This window comes from Protomyctophum parallelum (genome assembly GCF_964188405.1).
Source record: "Protomyctophum parallelum genome assembly, chromosome: 17".
NCBI classification, from domain to species: domain Eukaryota; kingdom Metazoa; phylum Chordata; class Actinopteri; order Myctophiformes; family Myctophidae; genus Protomyctophum; species Protomyctophum parallelum.
The window spans coordinates 26,862,006-26,887,005 of NC_139719.1; the positions used below are offsets into that span (position 1 = coordinate 26,862,006).

Here is a 25,000-nt window from a genome sequence, read left to right on the forward strand (position 1 = left end):
ACTCGGGCCTCCCGCATGAAAGTCCAACATCTTAACCACTAGACAAAAGGGATATCCCTCTGGACCGGGGGAGATATTAGACCTTTGAGGCCATCAGGCAGAGGCTCTGAGCCACTGCTACACTCACCTCCCTTTTGACCTCCTCCCACAGGGAAACCCGATCACAGATCAGCTTTGTAACCATGTCACATGGCTCTAGCATGTTGCCAAGTTTTGCGAAAACCGACTGCACGGTTCAGCCAGAACTGCTGTTTTTGGCGGAAGGAACAAGTCCTTTCAGGACTGCTTGGTCCTTTAATGATTACTTAAGCCTGTCCTGGACGGGAGTCTCCAGACGTAAAAGCAAAAGCAACTTTTCATGTCACTCTAGAAAGATTATATTGTGGAGAGGGAAACAGCGAGACAGGAAACCCAAGTTGCGTGAGTAGTTTACTGTAGATTCCACATAAATACAATACAGACTCTCTGTAGTGAGAATAACAACAACAACAACCGTAACCCGGAACCGGAAGCACTAAGTCCTCCATCTTTCCCCCGTGCTCTTAAAGGCACCATACCCCTCGGGTGAATGTCTCTCATAGTCTCTAGATGTGGGTCACCACACAGGCCCCCCCAGAATTCACCCACATAAAGGTGCACAGACAGCATAAAGCCCAAAAAAAACAATCGCATTCCCAAAGGGAACTGTCAACGCGGTGGGGGACGGATTAAGCGTCCAAAACAGCTGCGCTTCGCGGGAGGGGGATCAAGTTCAGGAGGAGGGGGCGTTGCCGGTTTTGGGGGCAAAATCGGGGGACGCCCACGACGCGGCGGCACGGCCACCCGAACCGGCACATCAGCCTCCAAGTGGGCAGGTTTAAGACGGTCTATAGAAACCAGCTCCGGCCTGCCTCCCATGTCCACCACAAAGTTCTTCGCACCATGCTCCAGAACCCGGTAGGGCCCGTCGTAGGGGGGCTGCAGCGGAGTCCGATGTGCATCGTGCCTAATAAACACGTATTTGGCCACTGGTAGGTCCCTAGGGACATAGGACTGGGGGAGGCAGTGTCGAAGCTGGTTTCTATAGACCGTCTTAAACCTGCCCACTTGGAGGCTGATGTGCCGGTTCGGGTGGCCGTGTTCGAATTCACAGTCAAGGTCACCAATGTGGAGAGGGAAACAGCGAGACAGGAAACCCAAGTTGCGTGAGTAGTTTACTGTAGATTCCACATAAATACAATACAGACTCTCTGTAGTGAGAATAACAACAACAACAACCGGAACCGGAAGCACTAAGTCCTCCATCTTTCCCCCGTGCTCTTAAAGGCACCATACCCCTCGGGTGAATGTCTCTCATAGTCTCTAGATGTGGGTCACCACAATATGGTAAATAAAACATTCTCTTGCATTGTACATCCCCACCAGGGAGTCCTCACCTAACTCCTCTTTCTCTCTCTAGGTGAAGACCCAACCCAGAAGAAAGTGCTGGTCCTCTCCTACCCTCAGTATTGCCGGTACCGGTCGGTTCTGGCCCGGCTGGGACAAAGTCCGCCTTCCCTCCTAACAGACCAGGTGGTGTTGGCGCTGGGCGGCATCGCCTCGCTGTCTGAGAACACGCACGTCCTCTACTGCCGGGACACCTTCGACCACCCCACGCTACTGCACAACGAGAGCGTGTGCGACGAGTTTGGTGAGTGTGACATACCGTATGACGTACACATGCTGTAGCAAACAGGCGTTTGGATATTGGCTGCTTTCAGTGCTGTTGGTCTAAAGCGCTTGTGACATGTTCCCCAAGAGATGAAGGGAAGAGAAATTCGGTTTCAATCTCAGCCAGCTGATGGCTGCTCAGATGGTTGTGATGAGCGCTCAGGGGGGAGCAATTAGGGGTTAAGTGTCTTGCTCAGGGACACATTTGACGCATAGATCGGGGCCGGGAGACGAATCGGTGGCCTTCTGATTACCAGATGGTCTCTCTATCAAGGGTGCCGCCTGATGTAAATGAGATGCATTAATAATATTTAGTCAATTAAATAGGTCTTGTGCAGGTTTCCCCATGTGTTTCCGGTTCAGATCTAATCTGCAATCAAATGAAACTATGGGAAAATGTACTGGAACTGAAAACCCAGGTACTGTGTGCCATATTGTGGAAACACAGTTATGTATGCACACAGCCTATTATTTATTTTTCTTTCACTGACTTTCACTGACTAGAGGATAAGCCTCTTGAGATGCAGCATCTCGTTTTCAAGGGGGTCCTATTAAATTCTTATTCTGGCAACACAGGACTATTTATGCACACAGCCTATTAAATTCTTCTTCTGGCAACACAGGACTACAGCTATGCACTAAGCCTATTCAGTTCTGGCTATTGTCATGATACGGAGCAGAGCAACCTACAACAAAATTAGCAGTGTCATCAAGGCAGTACAGTACAAAATATGTACAACAACATGGATGGAATAAAAAACTAGGCATTCACTAGAGGCTGAGTTAATGCACCCAACCTCCGACAAAACCAACCCCCCCCCCCCCCAGCCCAACATACACCTTTGCACTTCCAAGACAATGAGGGATTTTGCCATGCCCCAAAAGCTGTTTAAATGTGTGTCTCAAAGTATTCTATCAGCAGATAGATAGTTTATTACACAGCTATCCTGCATGAATTAACCTGATGCTTCATATTTGAACTAACCTGCATGCTAGAGTATATCGCCGCTGTAGTCGGGTGGAAACCTCATATGTCTAAAACTGTTCCTTTTCCGGATTCAAATTGAAAAAAATAGCAAAAGTAGCAGATCTACAGGCTCAAAACGTGTCACTTTGAGCTTGCGGAAACCTACTAGTTGACAGTTGTCAGTAAAGTATGTGAAGCAGATGGCACAAACGGCTTGGACACCGGATGTGTCACCATCTTTATTGTAGCTGGGACATTACCTCTCTCCATCTGGAGACCGATATACAGACAACAGACATAAAACCTCCGGATTGTGGCTTTAACTGTACACTGGGGTGTAAGTACAGTCCAGTATATGAGTATATGTAAAGCCTTTATGGTTACTTTCTGTCACAATATTCCATAACTGCATATGGCACATGCAATCAGATCAGTGTGTTTCTGCGTGCATGCGTGCATATTGGTGTGCGTGTGCAAGTGTTCATCAGTACGTATGTTGTGTGTACTGTATATATCCATGTGTGTACTGTATATATCCAACTGTGTGTGAAACTGTGAATGTGTGTATTTGTGCTTTGTTTGTTTACAACTACATATATGTGACCTTCTTTGTATCATCATTGCGACCATACGGTAGGTCGCATATTACTATGAAAACCTGCACAACCTGTCAGTCCTTGACTGATAGTGTACCTGTCCATTCAAACTCTAGACGCCCCAAAGTTATTAGCACAGCCGGTGAAAACTAGAAGTTTCAACAGGCCCGAAAATTCTACTAATTAGCACACATTTTACGCCCTACCAGGCCCGGGAAAAAAATCCCAGACCTGTTGTTTCAGCACAACCTCGTCCTTTAGGGCGAGGTCGCTTCTCGCCCTCAGGGCATCTTACTGGTTGCTATCAGGCAGAAAACTCTAATCTCCATATTTCTACTTTTTATGTGTGTGTTTTTTATAATCAACGCCGTACTTTGTCATACTACAGTGTCACACAAAAGTAGAAAAAAATAGAAGATCTACAAGCTCAAAACGTGTCACATTGTGACGCGTTTTGAGCTTGCATATCTGATATTCTTGGCATTTTTTAATTTGAACAGTCTCGGACTAGGTTTCCACCCGACAGCAACATCATACCATATAGTGCCAGATTGAAGGGTGTTCACATGCACAGACGATACACAGTAAGGTCCTTAGTGTTCATCTAACTCTGAAGAGGGTGTTCACATGCACAGACGATACACAGTAAGGTCCTTAGTGTTAATCTAAGGGTGTTCACATGCACAGACGATACACAGTAAGGTCCTTAGTGTTAATCTAAGGGTGTTCACATGCACAGACGATACACAGTAAGGTCCTTAGTGTTAATCTAAGGGTGTTCACATGCACAGACGATACACAGTAAGGTCCTTAGTGTTAATCTAAGGGTGTTCACATGCACAGACGATACACAGTAAGGTCCTTAGTGTTCATCTAACTCTGAAGAGCTTATGAAACCAAGGGTGTTCACATGCACAGACGATACACAGTAAGGTCCTTAGTGTTAATCTAAGGGTGTTCACATGCACAGACGATACACAGTAAGGTCCTTAGTGTTAATCTAAGGGTGTTCACATGCACAGACGATACACAGTAAGGTCCTTAGTGTTCATCTAACTCTGAAGAGCTTATGAAACCAAGGGTGTTCACATGCACAGACGATACACAGTAAGGTCCTTAGTGTTAATCTAAGGGTGTTCACATGCACAGACGATACACAGTAAGGTCCTTAGTGTTCATCTAACTCTGAAGAGCTTATGAAACCAAGGGTGTTCACATGCACAGACGATACACAGTAAGGTCCTTAGTGTTCATCTAACTCTGAAGAGTTTATGAAACCAAATGTATCTATTTGTACTCTCTTCCACTAACACTTAATGATGGTAGCAACAATGCAGACGGTGACATTATTGTACTAGCCGCTTCCTGGAACAGTATGGATAACAATACAAATACAATGAGGTAAAATTGTCTGAATAAAGGCTGAATCTGAGAGAGAAAGAGAGCATAACATCAACAGATTTACAAGAGACCGTACATCCATTATAACTTAATATTAAGTCCATCATAACATACTATGAGTATTGTTCCCAGCATGTTCCTGTATGTATGTGTACGCAGACTACGCACGTAGCTGTATGCATTGCGTGTGTGTGCGCGCGCACGTGTGTGTCTGTGTGTGTGTGTGTGTGTGTGACTGTGTGACTGTGTGTGTGTGTGTGTGTGTGTGTGTCTGAGTGAGTGGGTGTAGTGTACACTGTACAGTATATGACATGTGTACGGGTTTCTGTCACATGTGTGTGTGTGTGTGTGTGTGTGTGTGTGTGTGTGTGTGTGTTCGGGATTGTGCATGTGTGAGTGTCTTCTTGTGGGCAGCTGGTCTCGGCCACAGCTCCAGATTGCCCACCCAATGCAGATTATTCATCCAAGACAAATACAGAAAGAGCAGTGAGTGTTGTGTGAGTGGAAATGCAGTTCAAATGGTGTAAATGATCTCAGATGGCAGCGGGGTAATATTCACAAACCTGTTTGCACTGCTCTGTTTTGCTTTGGGAATGAGCTGTAACCAAGACTGACAGATGGCTTTGTGGCGTCTCTCTCTCTCTCTGTCTCTCGCGCACGTCGCATGCACACACGCATGCACGCATGCACACACACACAAGCTGTTGTTGCGACTGCAAATCGCACTTACTATACAAACGTGCAGGAAGCCTGCAACGCTCAAGCCTGTCACAGGCTTCCGTCACATCACACTCTTCATGTAATGCTGCACACACGCAACACATGGCCACTACACACACACACACACACGCCGGCGATTCGTGTTGTAGCGCAATGGCGCATTCCACTAAAAGTTTATTTCACTCGTGCCATATACTCTGGCAATCGTGCCATACTCTGGCAATCCTCACCTTTTTTTTTAAGTACTGAATAGGCTGCTGCACACCGACCCGGCACAGCAGCAGCAGCAGCACAACAACAACAAAGCCCAATCCCAAACGAATCAATGAATATATATCGCTTTTGCTCCGTGGATGGGACATTTACATTTAAAAGCTATTGGACGGACGCGTGGATAACAGCATGGTTGTGTGCAATATCGGAGGGAAAGGTTCCATATGACCAACGTTAGCTTCCATGCTAGCTGCTTCAGCTTAAACATGTCTCGCAGAGGACACCTGAGGCTCGCGGTGATTTCACCACAGCACGAAGCGGTCAAGCTGTATCCTCGATGCGAAGCAGCAAGCATGGAAGTCCGTGGTCAGACAATGGTCTGCTCCAACCCCATGTGAAATGCACTCCCCAGCTAGTTCATTCCACAGTTTTTGATTCCTTTGTCTTAGTGTTTTCCCCCCTAATAAAGTCGCTTTCTCGCCTTTAAGGTGTCTTACTGGTATTACTATACTTGTGAGGACATCAGCGTTTTAGGAACAGCAGTTTCATGAATTCATTGATACATTCCTTTTTTTTACATTAACCCTAAAGCTGAAAATACTGGATCCACAAGCTTGTATATATGCTAGGGTTGTCCCGATCGGATCGGGTGATCGGAAATCGGGGCCGATCACGTCATTTTCAGATTTTTTGGGAGCCAAAAAACGTGATTGGGACATCCCTAGTATCAAATTTATATTCGTATCATGATATTAGACTGGATATTGTCTGTGATTTGGGATATTGTGCTATTGTCATATGGCATAAACGTGTTCTATAAAATATAAATATCGGAACGGGAAAAATCGGCAGATGCTCAAAATCAAATGATCAGAATCGGATCGGGAGCAAAAACAATTGATCGGGACATCCCTAATATCTGCTATTTCTGAGTTTGTTGAAATGCTATTTTCTTATTGTATTTTTCTCAGTATAAATTAGGCATTACTCTATCCCTAAACCATAAACATAACCTCTAAATGACTGCTCCTTACCCCTTTTCTTAATTGTAAGCCTATATCTAACAATTCCTCTGCCTATTTGTTCTCCAAACTGGGTACATACTGTATGTACTGTATACAGTATATGTCCACTTGCACACATGGATCCCTGGGATGCCCGCATGGGCGCGCGCGCACACACACACACACACACACACACACACACACACACACACACACACACACACACACACACACACACACACACACACACACACCTCCCCTGATTGTTCTTTTTAACTGCTCTCCTCAGGAGGAATTCAAAGAGAATCTATTTGGCAGCCAGCGAAACACAATCCAAGTGTTCTAGAGGGCAGCAGCGCTGGCTGTTTAAGTTACAGTTAAGGGTGGAATTTATTATGGAGACAGCTAACCCTGAGCCCAGAGCATGAAGTCATTGTTCATGTAAGACTGAGCTACATGCTGGATTTATTACAAAGAGAACAAATTCAATTTCGGGTGGGATATGTTCTGAAATACATCAGGGAGAGATGAGAAAATGTGAGACGAGAGAAGCAGGAATGGAGGGGCGGGGTGGTGGGGGACTGAGAAATGGAGGAATGGAGAAAGGAAAATTCCTGTTTTTCATGCTTGGGATAACGGCTACTTGGCGTAAAATCTGTAGCGTTTTTAGACTAGCTGCTACATTTAGCCCAGAGGATGGTTTTCCATCTTTGGAGACTTGAAGCAGCGGTGGAAGAAGTACTCAGATTTAAAAGTAGCAATACCACAATAGGAATACTTAGTAGTTACGGGTGAAATTGTACTTTTTTTTTTGTACAAAAGTATATTGGCATCAAAATATACCTAAAGTATCCAAGCAAAAGTTAAATTTCCTTATAAATATTGTTGTGTTGTGGATCATGTTGTATATCGCTACAATATGAGCCTCTGAAATATAGTATAAAGTAACAACACAAACACTCATGTAAATGTGTTAATAGCTTTAACCTCTTAAGCCATGTACTGTATACCAGTGGTTCTCAAATGTTTCATGTCAAGGACCCCCCCCCCCCCCCCCCCATCTTAAAGATATGTTGTGCCAGGGACCTCCAGGTGATTTTCACATTTTTTCACACTAAAAATAAATTTATAAAAAGCTCACAAAGTATTTTCTTTAATGTTAATAAATTAATTATGATGGTACCTGGCACAAACTATTTTCAGATGGGACGTCCTTGACCTAATACATATTCATTTGGGGCCCTTGACATGAAATCTTTGAAAACCCGCCGACTGACGTACAGTATACTGACTGTGTGTAATAATACGGGAACATCTCTGTTCACCCATAAGTCACACTGGATAAGAGCTAATTCCCTAAAAGTGAAAAGTTATGGAGAAATCATCACTTAAGTGGTTTTTTGGACCATATCGTCTCTCTCATCTGGTTTCAATTCAGCCTCTGTCAGTCTTTCCCAATGTCGGGGCTTTGGGACCCACAATGGGAAGAAGGGGAAAAAACGGGTCCCACAAAAAATGCTTAATTAAACTAAGACGACGTTAGTGATATTTCATTTTGAAATGAAAAACCACCGCCACCACTTGTTGGAATGCACGGAAGCCGCTGTGAAAGCTGTGACCTACACACATGGCTGGCGTGGCCATTCGGCGAAGCATGCAACATGTTATTTGGCTGTCTACTCTAGAGTATTAAACGTTAATACGACACAAAGAGGTTCCAGTGTTTAGTGTCTTCCTCAAGGACCCGTCGCTGTCAATGCTTATATTTGCTGTTCTGGGGATTGAAACTGTGTGGGGTTTTTTTTTCACTTATGAGAGGGCCTGTCTAACCACTAACCCACAGCTCTGCGAGTTGTGCTAAAATAATTCATTTTGTCAAAGACAAACGCAATGTTTCACATGAGAAACCAGGTTCAGGTTCCTTGATTCTTACTGTACCTGCATGTAGTTTTGGTTTGCAGTAGTCAAAGCATACATTTCACAAACAACACAGACAATACACAAACAACTATAACGAGCTAGAGTGCTCAAATTAATTCAAATAAATAATCATTACAACTAAGGTAAAATGCAGGTTAAAATAATTAAATACAGATGCTTCTACTTCTTAAATCGTTATCCCACGATTTTGTAACCCATTTTTCACCCAGTGTCTATCTAATCATGGGCTCTACACTCCCTCTGCCACCCTGGGGAGAGCAACGGACTGACCTCATGCTTCCTTCAATGCATGAGGAGTCCAAGCCGCTTCTTTTCACCTGGCGGGGTGAGTTTCCCCGGTTGGACATAGCGTGTGGAAGGAACACGTTATTCCACCGATTCGATTGGCCAGGGGAGGCAGTCCAGAGACCAGGATTACTGCATGTTTTTTGTGAGGGTACCTACCCTAGGAGACACGGGGAGAACATGCAAACTCCACACAGAAAGGCCCTTTCAGTGATCATATAGTCCAATGACAATGACATATGATTCCAAAATCGGTACTTTTACTTTTGGTATTCTTTTTTGGTATAAATTGATGGCAATGCGTTTACTCAAGTATGCTATTACACAAGTAAAACAAGAACTGATCAATTATCAGTTAATTACCAGTGGCTGCCTTATATCTCCATAATTGTGCTATGAAATGTAAATATTTGATTAAAAAATAATAATTATATATATATATATATATATATATATATATATATATATATATATAATCTAATCCAGGGTGCACATGACGTGCACAATGGATTTGAATTGCCTTGTATTTGTCACAATAGCCATAAATGGCACAACCTCTACACTTGTCAAGCAGGTGGCACTGAATGAGTATCAACAGGATCTGTCGAGGTGACTCTGTAACTGACAGTGTAGCCTTAGCCTACTACAAATGGAACCAAAGGACCCTTTTATAACAATAAACTCTGATGGAAATACAAATGGACTGTTTGTATTTGTATTTGGTTGTACTTGTGCATTCTCAGGTAGCATATTCTCTAAGCCATTATATGTCGCTCCTCATGCGCACAGCTGTCGGTTTTAGTGTTGACGTTGGCTTGGCAGTTGGCAGGTACAAAGAACATCTCTCATGTGTCAAAATCGTGGGGGTCCGCGGATCGGCGGGTCCAACGGGGGTCCCTGGGGAGGTCGGCGTGGGGGTCCGAATGTGTTACTGTTAAATCAGCAGGTGTGCTCCGGTGTGCTCTGCTCGCGCGACCGTTTCAACTACGTGTCTTGTTGGGCCCCCCCTCTATGGGTTTCGTAGAAAGGCAGCCAATCAGAAGTACGAGTCAGTATGACGATATGTCATGGGTATTCATAGACCAATGCTTTTCAAGCCACTGGTAAAGATCTTTTCACCAAAGATAGCCGATCTACAAGCTCACAATGCGTCCCAACACCCTAGAATATGGACACTGGGGTTCAAGTAACCACCACTGCTGGTTACAGGGACATTGGCTGTAGCTGTGACTCACCCATCAGCCTACTAGACCAAACCAGAGGAGACAGCGACACGCCTGCATGTAATGCGTGCATGCACATGCGTGCGCATGCATACACATGTATGCATGTGCACGCTCAGCTCGCTCTCTGGGACTAGTGCACACAGTGTTGAGTGGGCATTTTTATACAAAATTTCAGGTGTAAAGTGGTGTTGAAGGTGAATTATTCAATGTGTTTCAGGTTGATGTAACTGTATTAATTAATAGATTGCAACTCCCCTCAAGTGCTGCCGACTGACTTCCTGCACATGATGGGAGCTGTTCCAAGAAGTGAAAAACATAGGATACGGTATATATATTTGTACTGTGTCACTAACTATAGTGACAGAGTGCCATATAGATATAGACAGATACTGAACATACAGTACCACATCATTCTTAGCACAAAATGGTACATTTTGGACGATGTACCAAAATAAACCAAATAAATGAAAGACGGGCTTCCGTGTGGATGGATGATGGATGGAAAATATATAAAGCAGGAATGTGTGTAGGAACGATACAAGAAAGGGCTAAGGCAGGGCAATAGGACTTCAAAATCAATATCATGATTATTTCAACAATTTAGTTTATTTTTGTACGCCTCCATTGTATAACAAAGTATAACACAGGGTTAATACGCGGATACGCGAGCCCTGCATACGCAGAAATAAAATAGGACTGGATCTAAAAGTGCGTTTGAGCGTATGCGCGTTTTACGCGCTTGGTGTAGCTCGGCCGTAAGTTATTATGTTATTATTTTATGTGTCCCTTTTATGCCCATATATGGAGTTATTTGTCAGGCATGTCCACATTTGGAGTCTATGCAGTTCCACCCATCTATCTTTGTCCCTTGTATGCCCATATATGGAGATTTCTGTATCTGTCTCTCTGTGTCCCTTTATATTTTTATATTTGGAGTTCTGTGTCAGGCATGCCCAAATATGTCAGAACAGGCCAGCTCCATATATGGACAGTGGGCAGGGGCTGTGTCCAGAGCCCGGGCAGAGGCCTTTTGTGGCGGTTCTGGACAACCGTGAGTCCGACCGGCTCGACACCAGGCACTGCACTCCCTGTGGTGGTGTGGAACGCATGTGTCGAATTTGAAGTTGGTGGGGCGAACGATTCTCGAGTTGCTGGCATTACAGACGTACACACGTACAGACATACAGAGACATGGTGCATTTATAGATAGATAGATACAGTAGATCTATCTAAAAACTGCTAAATACATTATTCCATTAACCCAAGTCGACTATTGGTTGTTTGATATATTGTGGGTTAAGTGGCCAGCCCTGCTAAAGGTTGGAAACCAGAGTACATTGATCCCTTTGAGTTGTGCCGCCTCAAAACCTGACACAGCTGTCTGGCAATGCTGGCTTTCAGGGAAGCATTTTGAGGCCAGTCAAGGATATGTAAAATTAATATAACCATCAACAAAATCACTTCAATTATCATAACTGGAGTGCTTTGCAAGTGAAATATATGTTGTGGTTAATGTGCAGCTAGCTGAAGTGTGTGACAAGAATTCTGTGCATGTTATTATCGCCAGAGTCCGCAGTGCAGCGTGTTAGCGTGTGTGTGTGTGTGTGTGTGTGTGTGTGTGTGTGTGTGTGTGTGTGTGTGTGTGTGTGTGTGTGTGTGTGTGTGTGTGTGTGTGCAGGCGTGTGCGTGCGTGTGTGCGCGTGTGTGTGCGCCTGTTAGTGTGTGACAGGAATATGGTGTGCACGATTAATTACGATCAACAGTGCATACCAATGAGAGGCATTATCATTATTGATAGCCCTCGGTGTAATGGGAGAGATATGGTAAGGACTCTCTCTCTCTCTGTCTCTCTTCCAAACAGCCTACAGAGAGGGTTCCTCCAAAATGAGTTATCCGCCATTCGGGGGGGGGGGGGGGGGGGGAGTGGAGTGACTACAGTAAACCATGCTGGAATGTTATTGACTTCCTCAAAGAACTTTGTTTTCACATATTGAGCAAGGAGCATGAGGTGACATGCATGCATACTAAACGCTATGTACTATTTAATATCAATAGCCCTCTATTGTTCTGAGCATGTTAATCTGTTATAATTTACATCAGACCAAGGCACCAACACAGGGTTGCATACAGTCGGCAGTAGCCTCGGAAACCCAGACTTTTTTTTTCATTTCAAGGATCCCCATAACTCTGAGAGTGTACAAATGGAACCAAAGATGTCCATTTGGTTCCATTTGTACACTGTCAGAGTTACAGACTTAAAAGTGTCCATTTATTTCCTAACTCAACTATTTTGCTGGGGATCCCAAACCCCACTTTGAGAAGGTTGAAGGAAGAGAGGAAGACATACAGTATGTACAAGCTGGTATGAGACAGACAGAGTGTGTTCATCTCCCTTGACTCAAACTGAGTGCATCTTTATAAACCTACCGGTATTTACTACTTACAGTAATACATCTAAGGTCTTATACTGTAAGTATGTGCCATGAGGCACAAAATGGATAGGTAACCAGTAACATACTGTCTTTAGAAATCTATAGAAATACCTAATTTATTTGTGTTTCCATGAAAATAGCTCTGCATGCATGCATGCGTGCAAGCGAGCGTGCGTGTGTAGAAAGTAGTGTTTGATTATACTTCAATTTAAACCACAAGCTGTCAGCACGAGTGGTCTAGTGGATGATATTGACATTGCGAGACTAGCATTAGTACTTAATTTGTTTTTACAACCGCTGATAACGGTAAAGTAATGAAAGGCTATTATTGCAACTACTGTATGCCTACTTTACAGTGACAAGTGAATGCAATTGGGAATAGTACAGTGCTAGATATTGTTAACAGAGGGATGGCTTTAATTTGAATAACCACTGGAGAAATGTCACTGTGTCACTATGCTAAACCAGCAGAGATAATGAAGGCAAACCGTGGTGCCTATCCAGCTTGGCTGGGCATCCATACAAACACAGGTGTTTGTGGGAGGAAAACGGGCCTGTTCAGTGGGTCGTGGAATTATTACTGATTCTTTTCTTGTAGCGATTATTCTATTGATGACTTTCTCAATGAATCGAATAATCGAGAAGCGTTCTATTTACTATTTCTACTATATCACACAATGATGTCTGACCTGCAGGCTCACAACGTGTGGAATTATGACGTGTTGGAACTGACGAGTGGGGGGGTGTCGTTTGGAAGAAGATGAGTCCTGCTGACAGCATGTTGTGATAGAACAAATGAATCATTAGATATTTCTGGGAAAGATACTAATCTGTACTGGTGCACGGACACACACACACACACACACACACACACACACACACACACACACACACACACACACACACATTTTATAAATGTGTCTTCACAATATCTTCTTCTAAACTTTGCTCACAAGTATAGTAACAGTGCGCATGCACACGCGCGCACACACACACACACAGCATAATGATCGCTGTGTTACTGTATTAATTGCTTAGTCTTAACAAAGGGAGACACAGAATTTAATGGAGTCATCTTTCTTGTGGGGTTTGAAATTAGCACTAACCGCCAGCAAAATCTGACACATTTTGAGCTGTTGAATGTGATGATTCCATACCAGTCCAAGTCATGTGCTGTACTGTAGCCATGCAGCGTTCAGTCCGTTTATTGTATTCTGAAAAGCACTCTCTCAGAGTCTAGAATTACTGTCAAATGGCAAAATTGGACATCCACCATCCAGAAAGCTGATTGATCTAGTTTCATGTCCTGTTTTGTCTACACATACTGTAGATATCGCAGTCATATCTATTGCACAATTCTAGGAATGTCAATCGACATACCAACAGAGTTTGCGGCGACATGATGTTTATACGTTAAGCAAAATGGAGTATACTTTCGCCCACTGTATACAGTGTACTTTATACAAACCCTGCTCTGATTTCTCTCACAGTTATTTCCCTGGTTGGATAGACATTAATGAAGATAATATATCCCCTTTGGAATGGACTTCAGTGGGATATTCAAACAACAGAGGCCTCCTAAAGCAGATCAAATCAAAGTTTGATCCTCATAAATGGAAAAGGTCTTCTCATGTGGCGGGTTGCCGCATGATGGGGAGGCAATATGTTTTCATGAGCCTGCAACTCCAGACTGAATTCTTAGCCAGGGTCTCTGACTGAAAAGGAATGGGTGGTATGGCTAAACGTTGTGTGCAGATGAAAAGATTACATTTTGTTAATTCAAATTGCTATCTATCCAGCCATTTGGGGAAAAAAGATCACCTGATGTTCATAGCTCAATGTTAAACAAAGGCATGCAATTATCTGATACTATGCAACTATTGTGTGTGATTTATGAGCGCAGGACAACTAATGTAACTATAGTTTAACATTCAAGTCACTTCCCTGCCTACAATCTTTTTTTTTTTATATAGTCTCTGTCGGGTGGAAACCTCATATGTCCAAAACTGTTACTTTTCAGGATTCATATTCCAAAGTAGCAAAATACACAGATGAGCGGTGTTTCAAGCTTGTAGATCTGCTACTTTAGATGCTTTGGTGTGATGCTGTGGTACAGTATGATCAAGTAGGGCATTCATTTATAGAAAAAAGTCAAAACATGGAGATAAGAGGTTTCTGACCGACAGCAACGATATACAGTATACTGTATGAGTCAAGCTAAGTCGTTGATAATTTTCTCTCCACTGCGTACAGTGAGCGTATATTTCCAAGTGCTATTCATAGCTCTTGGCTTCGGTTTGGCCTCAGAGGGACACGTTGTGAAATTGTTTCAGTTTGTGCAGAAGAGCCTTCAGTCATGAGCAGCCCGTTTGTGTGAAGCCACGTCTGTTTGCATTTTACTCCCCAAAAAACAAGGAACACTTATTACAAAACTACATTCCATATGAGCTGCTGGAGCATGTGTGTGTGTGTGTGTGTGTGTGTGTGTGTGTGTGTGTGTGTGTGTGTGTGTGTGTGTGTGTGTGTGTGTGTGTGTGTGTGTGTGTGTGTGTGTGTGTGTGTGTGTGTGTGTGTGCGTGCGTGCGTGCGTGTGCGTCTAGTTAACATAGGTTATTCATGCCGTCCAGATGGCCTGTCTTTAGAATGAAGTTCCAGAAAATGACCTCAGTGAATCAGCCCTTTGATTAGTCCAACTTCCCAAAATACCGTCTCTTGAGTTACATCTGCGCATTTTAATTCCCTGCAAAAAAGATTAGCTCTCTCCTCCCACCAAGTGCATGGTTGCAATCACAGGGGCACATTGTTTTGCATTATTTGGAACCTTTAATTTCCCTGTAACCTTACAAGAATCAAAGCCAATAGACATTCAAACTGTGGTTACAAATGGGTAAATTAGCACAGCAGATTTTACTGTGAAATAAAAAAGCAGGCGACTGCATTGCGAAAATAACAGAAAGGTTCATTTCCAAGTAAAATGCGAGCGCAGGCTTCCAACGGACTGGTAAGTTATGCATAGAAAGCAGCAGGGGTATAAAATAACACTGATAGTATGCAGCTAACAGGATCTGTGGAAAATGCTATACTGACGGCCATTAAGACAATTCACTCGACGTTCATGTATTTAGAGAAAATCCACCGCAAAGGCTTTTTTATTTTATTTTATGGTCGGTCTCACTATTCCAAACATGATTATACTGTAGCTGTCCAACATACGGTATTGTACCAAACCTTTCATAGTGGGAATTGTTGTGTAGCCGTGATCTATTCAGAGCATACATAATGCCTTTTAATTATTATACACTTAGAAAACGGATTGTACGATCACTTAGTAAAGAAATCCAATGTCATACTGTATAATGACTGGTTTATGGTGTGGGCACCGTGTAATTAGCCGGCAATGCACGGAGAGCCCTGCAGTGCTCATGACTGCATGATATTACATGGGAAAATAGGGCAACAGGCATTCCATTTTGGCACCAATGGGACTCATTTAGTATAACACTAACATATAACTGTCAGCTCCCTCTCGTAGCAGTCGTATGATATGTATGGGAAAGCTGTACTCCCTTCCAGTTCCCACTGCACCACTATTCATATAAATAAGCATTTCTGTGGATGTTCAAATAGCATTTGTTTAGCCATGTGTAAGTGACAGTTCACTGCCGTTCACAATTATGTTATTATCAGTCACATGATATGTAAAGGGGGAAATGTGCGACTAATGCCTGTCGTTTTGGGTCCTGTCTCTCTGGTTCCATCTGAACTACACAATCACAATACAGAGTCCGCCCTGCAGCTTCTCATATTGAAGTGCTGTTTTATACATCAGCAGTTTTCATACCTTTTTTTACAGCCCCAAAACTCGTTTTTTTTATTGGACTATTGTGCAGACTAGCAGCACATACCATATGCTGTTTTCCTTGTCATTCAGTATTTCATTGAGCCTATCTTGTGCATGTCAAGTTAATGATGACAGAACAGAATGTTTTGTGGAACTTTCAGGCTGTGTTGCTGTGTTTTTTTAATCTGCCTTTTTGATACTGACCCATAATGTTTTAAACACTGTTGTGTATTATGCTTTTATTCTCTGAGCATCTGTGATTCACAGTCTGGGCTGAGATACTGAAGGTCATGCATGTTTTATCAGCACATATGTCTGCACCATTTGCCATATTAACAATTCAAAGAGCTTTGATCTGTGCTTATATGGTTTTATCTATGCTCGTTATTTCTGTCTTTCTATTTTCTCCTGTCTTTAATAAAGCAAGAGTAAAACACTCGTTGGAATCTTCGTATTAGCGAATAGTGAAAACAATCGATCTACAAGCTCACAAGACGTCATGATGCAACACGTTTTCACAAAACTTTAGAAAGATTTTGCATATAATGACATGAAGAAAACAGGGATGCAAAGACATGCAGGATACAGCATAGTCTAACATATACATACTGTACAGTAAACATACTTTGTTAACACACATACTGTATTATCATCATGACATGTGTTGACAAAATATATAGATATTGTTTATGTTGTACACTGTATGCCTTTGCATGTGAACTTATAAAAAGCACAGGCCCAGACTACAGGAGCAACACTGTCACACAAAGGCATCTAATTGAGGTCAAACATAAGACTTGGGCCCAGGCCGTAGCGTAACGGTCTGGGCACCGGACTGGTGATCCAGTCGCGGTGTGCCGCGGGTTCGACACCCGGACCCGACACGGCCTTTACCGCATGTCATCCCCCCATCTCTCTCCCGTTTCCTGTCAGCCTACTTTCTATCCCTTAAAAAATCAATAAAAGGCGTAAGCCTAGACTCACAACGACAATATCATCTGCTGGTGCTGATCGACAGCTTCATGAAACGTTGTTACAACACATCGTCTAGTGATATATCTCTAAGTATTAATAACTCGCACCCTGTCTATACACAGACTGTGGCTCTGGAGATACAGTAGAGCAGGTCGTCCAATGATCCATGGGTCGTCGGTTCGAATCCCGGCTTCACCTGTTTACATGTCGAAGTGTCCTTGGGCAAGACATTGAACCCCAAATTGCTCCCGATGTGCTGGTTGGTACCTTGCATGGCTTCCGCCGCAATTCTGTACTGGCCATATATGGAGCGTCTCTTGAGTGTACAGGGTTTGATGAGGTCAGATCAACATATGGAATGTCAGAACAGGAAGGACGGGAGGGGTAGGATCAACATATGGAATGTCAGGCCAGCTCCATATATATAGGTGTTGATGCAGTCCATGTATGGTTATCCATGCTTCTGACGGAAGGTTCAGCCAGTAGGAATCCAACCGGCAACTGCTTCTGGCGTAACGTTCCGCCTGATAAGCTTTATTATTGGACCGGATCGCTGATTTCTATTTATTTGTAATTGTTTGCTTGGCCTTTCCTTCTTTAGCGATCCTAGACCGGATTGCGCAACCGTGCTGCCATTCACCTCCCTTTATACAGGCTGACTAAAAAGCTGAATAACTCGAAATCTACGGAGCTCTCCATGGTTTGGATAAAACGTGCAATGTTCGGAGGTCTTTGCTGATTATCCGGTGGTCTAGATGGGAACATTGGCGCATTCTAGAGCTTTTAAATAGCGAAAATAGTCAGTCAACAAGCCCACTATGTGACACATTTTGCCACAGGACACCGTCACATGGGGAAGTATAAAACAAGGGCTTAAGTGGTTATAGCAATGGAGGCTAATCGATAACACTTCAATCAGATGCTTCTCACTTGAACAGACAATCTCCCATCCTGCCACAGACAGGACCAGATTTTATAGAGCAGTATAACAGCTGCAGTCTGCTGCAAGTCCTGATTTTTAACTGGGCTTGAATTTCAAGATCGTCCACAGACTCCACACATTCATCAACCCCCTATCCATCCATCCATCCATCCTTCCATCCATCAATTCAATCCCACAGCCTTACACTTCTGTCTCATCCCTTTTTTTTGCATTAACTCTCTCTATCTGGTATTTGCATGCTCACCCCTTTCATCTTTTACATTCTCTCTCTGCCCCCTCTCTCTCTGCCCTCTCTCTCTCTCTCTCTCTCTCTCTCTCTCTCTCTCTCTCTCTCTCTCTCTCCTTCACTTTCTTTCGTACCTCAGTTGTCCCCTGTGTAAAGCTCCATTAGTGAGGGAAGGCAGTGGTAGAATGTCAGAGGAGGACAATAGCTGTTTGACAGTGTGATCTGATTAGCCCTGGTATGCTACCTTTCAAAGTGGCTCCTGTTTTCTGTAGTCATTACCTGTGGGCCTACAAAGCCAGGACCCCTCTTAATAGCTGCCCCTCCAGAGGCCTGTGTAAATCTATCTTCTCCCCAGTGGCTAATTTGGGAGGGAATCTTTGGAAGGGGATTTGTGAGCTGCGGAAGGCACCGTTAAGCCACACAAGGGTGAAATTGTTTTGAGGGAAATAGTTTAGAATGGTGTTTAATTATGTTTTATTTGCTGTGTGTTTCAAATCTGTTATAAGTCCAGTCAACTGCCTGCCAGTGGGGGCATAGTCAAACATGACTATTACATAATATACTACACCATAACATGAGATACTGTATAACATCCTGTTAAGATAACATAGCATGACATGATATGACATATTATTACATAATAGTTAGTACATAATATACTATACCAGTGACCAGTGTGGTTCTCAAAGTGGGGCCCTGAAACTCCCAGGGGTCATTGATAGTGTACCAGGGGGTCTCCAGAAGAAAATGGTTAATATAGCATTAACATCGGTTTAAACACTTTAACCGATATACCCCAGAATATGACACGCCAGAGTAGAAGAATAGAAAAATGCAAAGCGAGAGTGCAGCCTAGGCAACACTAATCTCTCAAGACAGATTCAGAGCTCCGCAGCTGAATCTGTCGGCAATTCCCATTACCCATTGTAGAGCTTGCTTTTAGTAGAATGAAACCAAAGACGCACCACTGGAAAAGAGAGAACGAGCAACAGGCCGCCATCCGGTCTCTAGTGTCCTAGGATGAGCCAACACCAACTTACGCCTCCTGACTTGCTGCCCTCCACACTCAGTGCCATACAGTGTTGTTAGCCAAGTTGCTGCACTGCAATGCATCTATTTAGGCAATCTGGGAACATATCGGAACAAAAAGGATAAAACAGAGCCCTCTGCTGTTTGTCGCCATTTGAATTTGCCTCTGGGGACTCCCATAGTGCCAGTTTGCTTGCCACTAGTTCCGGGTGCGTGACACAGTGCCCTGCCAGGCCAGCCTCATCCTTCTCTCTCTGACTTTGTCTGTGACCCGTGGTACTAGGACCACATTTCTGAAGTGGTCCGTCCATGTAGTGCCATTCATAGCATTCTTGTGTAGACTCCATCCATTGTGCTGTGAGGGTCCATGTCTCCGCCCCATACAGCAGTACTGAGTCCACAGTAGCCTCTTTAGGGCTCCTCATGCCATGCAGTGCCTTCCGGACCTTCAGGTCTTGTTCTGTTGAAGCAGTCCAGGCCATTGTGGACGGTGCTTGAGGCGCCGTCCCGTCCGCAGTGGCAATCCTCTGTGTTAACTGTCAGTACTTTGAAATAATTCCTTTCCTTTCTCTGCTGTATCTGAGACTTTGGCAATGCCATCTGTGTTGTAAATAATAATGTTAACTGAGAGTATGAAAACCAGGGTCCAGTTTTAAATCGGTGCTCTAGATTTTACGATTGCACTTAGTCGTTCTCAAGCCGACACCACATATCTCCAAATTTCACACAAAAGTGTCACACAAAAGTAGTGAAACTAGTGACGTGACGCGTTGTCAGCTAGTAGATCCTCTATTTACACTATTTTAGAACGTGTTTAATAAAAAAGGAAGGGTTTTGGACATACAGTACCACAAGGTTTCTACTGGATAGCGACGATTTCTAAGCCCAATTGGTTAAAATACAAGCCAATTAAAACATTTCCAACTCGCTTGCAGCTTTTTTGCATGGCTTCTTCCCTGCATGAGGAGGAGGAGCAGGAGGAGGAGGAGGGAGTCTGGTGAAATAGAGGCGCTCAGCACTGCCCCAGGTGGCCTGAGTATTTTTGGGCACTGCAGCAGCAGCAGCACTGCTGTTCCATATTCATTTATGAAGTGAATATTATATTTAGTCTGACAGTCTCCTGGAGAGTCAGAGGAGGATGGGATGAGGGAGGGAGGGATGGGGTTGCAGTGGGAAGGAGGGAGAGAGAGAGAGAAAGAAAGAGAGAGAGGAAGCGATACAGAGAGAGAGAGATATTATGTTGTCGCGCATAGTCATTCCCAACCTGTGGGGCTGGGGCCCATTTGGTGCCCCCAAATAATGGGTAATGGGTAATAATTGGTCTAAACACTACGATTATATTGATAACAAAACATGAATATTAAAAAATAATTAAGTAAAAAAAAATGTCATGGTATTCTTTAAACCCACGCACAAATAAATGTGTTAAGATGAATAGGAAAACCATACTTTAGTGCCTTAGTTACCTTGATCCAAGCCAGAACACAATTCTAATCATTGATATTAAACTATAAAATGCACGCGGCCCACCCATCTGCACACAGGCTGCTGTGTTAAGTGGTCAGGGCTGTGAACACTTTCACCTGTGGAAACGCCACAGGGACGCATTGAACACACACTTGGGAGCCTGCTGGGGTTTAGCTCTTGTGATGAAATAAGCTAGCTTCATTCACTCAGCACTCAGCATCTGGTTCCTATGATGTCAACACAGCTGTGCCGAATGTCGAGGGCCAGTTAAAATGCTACAGTTAATAAAAAAAGACCCCCTTTCATGTTAATCAGAGATATTGTGCTGTTTTCAACAAGACTGGCTAATGCATTCATTCTCTATTCTGGATGGAGCAGTTTTTTTTTACATCTCGTGGAGAGAGGTGACCCTAATCATGTCAGCATACCTTTAAATGATTGTGTGTAATTGCTAATTCTCTCGCTTGTGTGCATGTGTGTGTTGTGTGTGTGTGTTAGCAGATGCAGATGTACAAGCTCACAAAGCATTGCATTGTAATGCATTGTGAGCTTGGAGGATGTACTGTATATATTCACTACTTTTGTGTGACACTCTTGTATGATTAAGTAGGACATTAATCTACAAAAATATGCGAGCAAGAAAATTATTGTGTGTAATTGCTAATTCCATCGCTCCCTTATAGTTTGTGTGTGTGTATGTGTGCACGCGTGCTGCATGCGCGCGTGACGCGCGTGTGTGTGTGCACGTGTTCATATGCTTGTATGTGTGATGAAGATGTGACATTTTGAGTCAGCTGGAGTGGTGCTGCTGCTAATGGTATTTTTAGTAATGCTGCTCTCCTCTGTGATTTGAATTAATTAGGCTTCTCTCTCTGGCTAACTAAATGAAAGTCATGCTTGGCAGGAAATACTCGAGAGGATCAAGGTGTGTGTGTGTGTGTGTGTGTGTGTGTGTGTGTGTGTGTGTGTGTGCGTGCGTGCGCGCGTGTGTGTGAGTGAGAGAGAAATTGTTTATCATTGTCCAATATCTGAATGTAGCCTACATTCTGTAATATCCTAGTTGCACTAACTGTAGCGGGTGATTCATTTCAAGAACCCTATGCATTTTAGGCTATTTATTTTGCATTATAGGCCATGGACGCCCATCATTCTGAAAGATGCTCTCTTTAGATAGTACCAGTCATCTAGATGGGGACCCCCCCCCTCCCAAGGACCCCTGGGAACTGGGAAGAAAATAATGTTGATGCAGTTCTTATTGAAGTGTACCTTTCAACACTAAGCCTGCATGCTTTTTTTTGTGTGCACATGAAAGACCATATTATCCATGTCGGTGGGGTTGACTTACACAATTTTACAATTTAGTTCATTTAGACGCTCTTAATCCAGAGCGATTTACAGTAAGCCAGATATAGACAAAACATATCTGCCAGAGATGTTCTAATCTGCATAGAAGCCAGGGGGCAGTCAGACAGATATTTCGTGAAGCCACTAAGGAAATGAAAGTTCATATAATGGCCTGTTGTGGCGCTGTCACTGGACCCAAAAAAACCCATAGCCCCATAGAGGTCCATGTATTTGGGCCCAACTTCACCTAGACTGTATTACCTTAATAAACATGAATACTTTCTGCTTCCAGTCACTAGTTTAAAGTCTCATTTCTAATGTCATAATATTATTTTTGGAAAATTATGGTCCCATTTATAAAATAAATTACCATAAAGTCGCGCATGTTCTGAGGGGCGTGGCTACCGTTACAGTCTATGATCGGGATCCCCCACCCACTCGAGTCAAAATAAAAACCAACGGAGAAGAAGGGGGGAAGTCCCGCCTCGTTGTCTGGGCCAGCCAATGGCCAGCTGGGCCACGGATCTAGAAAGATGGCGACTTACAGTGCAAGGAATTATTGGCTTCATTTTACGTCCATGTTAGACCCGGGGAACGCTTTGTCCATATTTTTTACAGTCTATGATAGAAGCATAGAAGTTCTAATCTGGAAAAGTGTCAATTCCAAGTATTTGACCATCATTTGCATATTTTCGATGTCGAAATAACATTCTAGCAATGCACTAAAGGATGCTATGCATTGATTTTTAATGTGTTAAGCAAAGTGCAGAGAGAGAGAGAGAGAGAGTGAGAGAGAGAGAGAGAGATACGGAGATAGTGAGTTGAGAGTTACTTGTATCCCCATATGACTACTTTACAGCTATGTATACATAATTCATAAGGAAAAGAAAAATTGCAACCTTTCTTTTCAGGAGCTTTCTGAGGGCTTGCTCGTGTTTTTCATTTCAACCTTGTTTTCTTAATTCCCTCCCGTGCGCTAGTAATAAAACATTTCCGCTGTATGGTTTTGAGCCCGAAATAAAATGTCACTTAAAGGTTTAATACACAATTTAATTATGAGACTTCTCTTGGTTCAGGGCTGCATATGGAGCTATGCCTGACCTAGTTTATTGTGTGCGTGCGTGTGTGTACATGCAACACACACACACACACACACACACACACACACACACACACACACACACAAGTACATACTGTACATAGTACTTACACAGACATAACATTAAAATGTGTGTACATTATATATGATATAAATTCCTACAGTATATTAAAATAGTCTTGTGGGTAGATGGTAGACATCACAAACGTATCTAGTACATACATAAATCAATCCATCCATCCATCTTCAACCACTTATCCGTAGTCGGGTCGCGGGGGCAACAGCTCCACCAGAGAGCTCCAGACTTCCCTCTCCAGAGCAACATTAGTAACTTCCTCCTGGGGGATCCTGAGGTGTTCCAAGGCCAGTGTGGCGATATAATCCCTCCATCTGGTCCTTGGTCTGACCCGAGGTCTCCTCCCAGTGGGACCTGCATCGAGGACCTCCCTAGTGAGACGCTTGAGAGGTATCCTATAACCAGATACCCGAACCACCTAAGCTGCTTCCTTTCCAAGAGAAGAACCAGCGACTCTACTCTGAGTCTCTCTCGTGTTACTGAACTTCTCACCCTATCTCTAAGGGAGATGCCAGCCAGCCGTCTGATAAAACTAATTTTGCCCGATTGTATCCACGACCTTAATCTTTCGGTCATGACCCACACTTCATGATCATAGGTGAGAGTAGGAAAGAAGATTGCTCGGTAGACAGAGAGCTTTGCCTTCTGACTCAGCTCTCTCTTCGTCACAACAGTGAGGTACAGCAACTGCATTACCGCTCCTGCCACTCCGATTGGCTTACTCCTTCTCCGTCCTCCCTGCCACTCGTAAACAAGAAAAACCTGATAATTATACTTAAAGTCCTTCACCTGGGGTAATGTCTCATTCCCTATACTTGGACTGCACAATCCATCGGTCTCCTGCTGAGAACCATGGCCTCAGATTTGGAGAGGCTGATCCTCATCCCAGCTGCCGTACACTCGACTGCGAACCGGTCTAGTGAGAGCTGAAGGTCTTGGACTGATGTGCCATCAGGACCACATAATTTGCAAAAAGCAGTGAAGCACCCCTTAGAACACCGAGCCGTATACCCTCTCCACCACGATTTCGCCTTGAGATCCTGTCCGTGAAAATCACAAACAAGGTGACAATGTGCAGCCCAGGCGGAGGCCAACCCCCACTGGAAATGATTCCGACTTACTCCCGAGCACACGGACACAGCTCTCACTTTGGGTGTACAGAGATGGGATGGCCCTCAACAAGGTCCCCCATACCCCATACTCCCGTAGACCGGATATGCATGCTCCAGGATCCCTGCAAGAGTATAGATCTGGTCAGTTGTTCCACGGCCAGGACGGAATCCGCATTGCTCCTCTTGAATCTGAGGTTCGACTATCGGTTGCACACTCCTTTCCAGTACCTTGGCGTAGACTTTCCCAGGGAGGCGGAGATAACTCTGTAATTGGCACACACCTTTTTGAAAAGTGGGACCACCACCCTGGTCTGCCACTCCCTCGGCACTGTCTCAGACTTCCACGCAATGTTGAAAAGACGTATCAACCAAGACAGCCCCTCAACACCCAGAGCTTTCAGCATTAACCCCCGT

At 43.8% G+C, this 25,000-nt stretch overlaps 1 protein-coding gene across 1 annotated transcript in view; it reads left to right on the plus strand.

Moving 5' to 3' along the window:
* arid5b (AT-rich interaction domain 5B) overlaps positions 1–25,000 on the plus strand; it is a 143,059-nt gene that overhangs the window by 65,970 nt on the left and 52,089 nt on the right. The window contains exon 4 of the mRNA XM_083787540.1: positions 1,439–1,669. Coding sequence (XP_083643666.1) covers positions 1,439–1,669 — 231 coding nt within the window. The remainder of the gene's footprint in view (positions 1–1,438; positions 1,670–25,000) is intronic.